Source organism: Elaeis guineensis, chromosome 8 (assembly GCF_000442705.2).
Source record: "Elaeis guineensis isolate ETL-2024a chromosome 8, EG11, whole genome shotgun sequence".
NCBI lineage: Eukaryota > Viridiplantae > Streptophyta > Magnoliopsida > Arecales > Arecaceae > Elaeis > Elaeis guineensis.
Genome location: NC_026000.2, coordinates 117,488,148 through 117,493,852, shown reverse-complemented (window position 1 = coordinate 117,493,852; position 5,705 = coordinate 117,488,148). Strand labels below are relative to the sequence as shown.

At 46.3% G+C, this 5,705-nt stretch overlaps 1 protein-coding gene across 1 annotated transcript; it reads left to right on the top strand.

Annotated features, from left to right (window-relative positions):
* Nucleotides 1-301: 301 nt before the first annotated feature.
* Nucleotides 302-1,167, top strand: LOC105033911 (17.6 kDa class I heat shock protein). Its single transcript, XM_010908887.4, has one exon. The coding sequence runs from the start codon at nt 317-319 to the stop codon at nt 929-931; it is 615 nt and encodes a 204-aa protein (XP_010907189.2). The 5' UTR covers nt 302-316; the 3' UTR covers nt 932-1,167.
* The last annotated feature ends 4,538 nt before the right edge of the window (nt 1,168-5,705 follow it).

The window sequence follows — 5,705 nt, the reverse complement described above, 5'->3', positions numbered from 1 at the left end:
TTTGTCCCAAACACGTTAATCGGAGAGTCCATTTATTTCATCTCTTTAGTCATAAAAAAATTATTTTAAAAAAATGAAAAATAAATAACTTAAACATGATGAACCATACATATTCTATTTTTGTCACTTATTTATTTAATTTAATTTAACATTCGAGATGAAAAAATAAAAATAATTAGCTATTTCTTTTCTTTTCTTTAAAAAATTATATTATTTAATCTAATTATTTTTTTGGGTAATTAATCTAATTATTCTCAATTTTTTAATTTCACTATTCCGCCATATTTTAACAGAAGTGTCAGGAACACTCCAGAAAATGGTTGCCCAGCTCCACCCCCAATCCCCTATAATTATACCCCCTCATTCTCCCTCATCCACTCGCAGCATCACCAGAAGTGAGAGTGACCTTCCGAGGTTTCCCTTCAGTCTCTCTACCAATTCCAATCCCTTGAAAAAGAAAAGAACGATGTCGCTCATTCCTCGCGACTCCGGATTCGGCTCGAGCATCTTCGATTCCTTCCCTCTCGATCGCTTGGATCCCTTCGATCGCTTCGGCTTCCTCTTCGACAGCCTCCTCTCTTTGCCCGGCGAGACCTCCGGCTTCGCCACCGCCCGCATCGACTGGAGGGAGACGGCGAAGGACCACGTCATCAAGGCCGACCTCCCGGGGCTCAAGATGGAGGAGGTCAAGATCGAGGTGGGGGATGACAATGTCCTCCAGATCAGCGGTGAGCGGAGCCGGGAGCAGGGAGAGAGGACCGATACATGGCATCGCGCGGAGAGGAGCGGCAAATTTCTGAGGCGGTTCCGACTGCCGAACGCGAAGATGGACCAGATTACCGCGGCCATGGAGGATGGCGTGCTCACCGTCACAGTGCCCAAGGAGGAGGTCAACAAACCGGCGGTGAGATCCATCGAAATCGCTGGTTGAATCAACGATCGTTAGCAGACAGGGTTTGTAATATTAATACGTACCAAAGGGAAGGGGGTTTGTGTAGTAAAGCATCGCCATATGTCGGGTTTTGTGTAGTTAAAGCATCGCCATGAGTGCATGTCTTAATGTGAGATGATGGATGCGTGCTTGTGAATACAGTCTTCCTGCGTTCTGCGTGTGGTCAGGTGTGTTATGACATTTGGCAGTGGAGATGTTATGCTTTCTTTTCCTAATTTCTTTCCATTTCTTCTCTCTCAAGCATTATTATTAGCTAATCTTTCTTAATATATTAAATAAATTAAAAATTGCATTCCAATCATCTCGATAATGAGCCAATGTTCCGAATTTTTTAGTAATAAATACGAATTAGATTTTCATCTATCCATATATTTGTTTATTTCTAAATGAGCTAGAAAAATATGACTATTATAGGATCGTATCATCGCAACCAATGTTCTTGAGACATCCTAAAAAATACTGAAGACATCCTAAAAAATACTGATCAGATAAACCACTGAGACGGATCCAGATGATAGGTACCATCGAGTCTATCACGGGAAATGCTAGGACAAAGCGGCTCTATCGGTTTTCATCTGACCCTCAACTTAGGCTCCCATCGATCTTTTGATTGGGATCATCATCAATTTTTGGATCGATATCTTATTAACATAAGAATAAAGTCATGCTATTCTCATCGACCTTTAGTTTGAGATCTCATCGACCACCAAGGATAAGATCGAAGAATCCAAGCTGATGCAGAGTTGATTGAGACGGCATTTCGGCTACGAGTCGACTCTGCTAACTCATCAGGTCACATGAACAATCTATTAGAATCTTCCAACAAATTTTCAGATTGTGGTCATGTGGGCGTAACAAATATCCACGATTAACAATCTATGGGCTTAAACATAATAAACTCCAATACCTCCTTATAAGAAAGTAAAAAAAAGGGACCTCCAAGGTAAGTTCTAGTGGGCCAATTTGAGTCACCACTAGCTCTCATACTCGTTTTTTCTATTTGTGCTCAAGCTTTGGTTGACTTAATCATCAGAGGATCATCTATCAGAGGCCCCCACCTTCAGTATGAGGAGATTTTTTTTATAAATCCGCTCCGATGTGTCATCACTTGGACCTTCCTTCGCCTTCAACTATATTAGCATCTCTGGAGTTTTGATGCAACAGATTGGTGCTAGAGGAAGAGTCATTCGCCCACAGCAACCTAAGTTAAGAAAGAGAGTATACTGTTAGGATTTGACGTCTTGAGATTCGATCCACATTAAGCCCACAGTTAAGAAAAAGAGTATACTATTAGAATTTGATGTCTTAAGATTTGATCCACATTAAGCCCACAGCGAGGTCCGTGATGAAAAACAGAGTCCAACGAGATTAAGATCACCTCAAACAGAGCTCGGATGGAGGAGATACGCGCGTTTGAAGTCGGTACAGAATTCGAGGTAGTGGAGGACCATTAGCGGGCCGGTGGAGTGGCAGTGCTGTGGCAGCGCGCAGCGGGGCGCGGCCCAGAGCATGGCAGCACGCGGGCTGGGCACGTGCAAGGTGCAGCCCAGCGGGCGGGCCTGACCCAGGCCCAGGCGCGTGGGTGCAGGCTGGCCCAAGCCCACGCACACCTGTGGCGAGCTCAGCAGCCGTGTACCTCGGTCCACTGTGGATCGGTGGTCCACGGTGGACCGGGTGGTCCACGATGGGGTGCATGGACCGCGTGGATGTTTCTCACGCGTTTTGTACAATCTATGATATTATTTTGTGGACCGATCGCGATCGGACGACTCTAGGACATTACAGTCTTGATCCAATGGCTTGGGAGGTTTTTGGGCTTTGTTTGGGCTTGATTAGGATTCTTAATCCTAATCAAAGTCCTGTTTAAGGCCTTTAAAAGGACCTGTACAATAGAACGAGAGGTTGTGTGGTGGCTGGTGATCTCGTGGATACGCACGAACTTCAGCGGAGACCGAACCCATGGAGAAAAAGAGAGAGACGTACGATGTTGAGAAGAAAAGGAGCAGAGCTCCTGGACAGCAGACAGCAGTCACTTCAGAGGTTCAAGGGGGTCTTCTTAAAGAAAGAGCTTTTGTGAGGAAAACTTTCTGTGAGGGAGAAATTGAGTGTACGAGAGTTGAGAGTGAAATCTTCTCTTGTAATATTTTTTTCTCATAGTGAAGTTTGCATGTCCTATGGAGGCAAGCTTTTTTTGACTGATCTACGTATTTGATTATTTTCTGTTTTATTTCTTCTTTCTTCTTGCTGCGTCATGCGGTATCGAAAAGATCTTAGGAGGTAGTGTCCTGACCAGACATCCATCCAACAAGTGGTATCATAACATGATGGTACAAGGATGCAGATTGCAGTGGTAGTGTGCAAGACTGAAGATGGAGAAGACAGGATCAATCAAGATGGAGATCAACAAGTTTGATGGAAAGAGCAATTTCTCTTTATAGCAGGTAAGGATAAAGGATGTGCTCATCCAGCAAGGGTTGATTAATGCTCTCTTGTGTGAAGAGAAGCCAATCATCATAGAGGTACGGGATTGAAAATGGCTACAGATGCAGACGATGAGTACCATCTGCATATATCTAGCGAATGAGGTGGTGATCCATGTGCCTAATGAGACTTCTCTGACAGTGCTGTGGTCGAAGCTCGAGGAGTTGTACATGGTGAAATCTCTCACCAATACTCTTTTTCTCTAGAGACAGTTTTAGCAGCTACAGATGACTGAGGGACAGTGCATGCAGGAGCATCTAAATTACTTCCAGAAGATCCTCACCAACCTCCTCAGCATTGGTGAGAATGTTGAGGAAAAGACAAGGGTGCTGGTTTTGCTAGCATCGCTTCCACCTTCGTACGGTCTTTGGTGACTGCTCTTCTAGTGGGGAAGAGCACCATCAAAATGGATGAGATCACCGCGGTAATAGTCCAGAATGATGTTCTCAGGAGGAAGAATTCGACTTCGAGCTCAAGTGGCGATAGCTCAGCTTTGGTAGCTTCTGGAAGAGCTGGAGGTGGTAGATGGAGCGACAGGAGATCGTGACGTGAGCGATCCAAGTCCAGAAGGGACTTAAGCAAAATCAGGTATTACTGACGTGATAAATTAGGGCATCTAGTCAGAGATTGCTCTCAACTCAAAGATCAGACGATGGCTATTGTGGCAACGACCAGTAGCGATTTAGAGAGAGATATTCTAGAGATATCTGACGAGATATCTACTTTTTTTCAATAATGGATATTAGATTCTGTATGCACCCATCATGTATATTACAGAGAGGAGCAGTTTGACTCTCTGGAGAATAGTGAAGGTACTATTTATTTGTCGGATGGATCGAACTATGCGATCAGAGGTATCGGGACGGTCAGCTGGAGGACACATGATGGTGCAGTAAAAAATTGAAGAAGATCCGATATATACTCGATTTCAGACGAAATCTTATCTCACTAAGCAGATTGGATTCGAGAGGCTACAGGATGGTAGCTGGTGGAGGAACCTGAAGGTGCTATGCGACGTTAGGATTATTCTGAAGGGGAAGAAGGAGAGAAGAGGATATTATTATCTGGTGGGGAGCCTATTACGAGGTGGAGCTTCCAGAGCCAAGAGGAGCCCAGAGCGAGGTGGAGCTCCAGGTAGAGGTGGATCAGGTACGAGACAAGAGACTCGGGAGGATGAGAAGTGACATCGCAAGGTGAGATTTCTATTGCCGCAGGATGATGCCCCGAGCAGATCTCAGGTCAGGAGGAGCACAGCATTCGATGGAGATGGGATCAAGAGACCTGGCTTGATTCTCATGTATGCCCATCTATGATCAGCAGGTGATTGCCCCAGGGTATGGAGGCAAGAAGATCCAGAAGTTCTCAGAGTTAGGAGAAGGCCGAATATCGAGTTGAGATAGAGATTGTTAGAATTTGATACCTCGAGATTCAATCTATATTGAGCCCACAACGAGGTTCATGATAAAAAATGGAGTCCAACAAGATCAAGATCACCTTAAACAGAGCTCGAACGAAGAAAATACGCACGTTTGAAGTCGGCACGAAATCTGAGGTGGTGGAGGACCACCAGTGGCCGGTGGTGGGTCGGCGGAGCGGTGATGATGCAGCTGGGTGCGACGGGGCACAGCCCAGCATGCAGGTTGGTGTGTGCAGGGCGCAGCTCAGCGGGCGGGCTCGGTCCAGGCCTGGGCACACGGGCCGGCCCAGGCCCGGGCGCATGGGGCATGCGCCCCAAGCCTAGGCGCACGGGTGTGGGCCGGCCCAGGCCCATGCGCATGTGCATGCGCAACGGGCTCAGCAGCCCATATACCTCTGTCCACGGTGGATCGGGTGGTCCACGGTCGGGCACGTGGACTACATGGGTGTTTCTCATGCATTTCATATGGTCCACGATACTATTCCATAGATCGATCGTGATCAGATGGCTCTGGGATGTTGCGGTCTTGATCCAACAGCTTGGGGAGGATTCTGGGCTTTGTTTGGGCTTGATTAGGATTCCTAATCCTAATCAAAGTCTTGTTTAAGGCCCTTAAAAGGGCCTGTATAGTGGAACGAGAGGTTGTGTGGTGGCTGGTGATCTCGTGGATGCGCACAGGCTTCAACGGAGACCGAACTCGTGGAGAAAAAGAGAGAGATGTGCGATGTTGAGGAAAGAAGGAGCAGGACTTCTGGACAGTGAACAACAGTCACTTCAGGGGTTCAGAGGGATCTTCCTAAAGAGAGAGCTTTTGTGAGGGAGAACTTCTTGTGAGGAAGAAATTGGATGTACGAG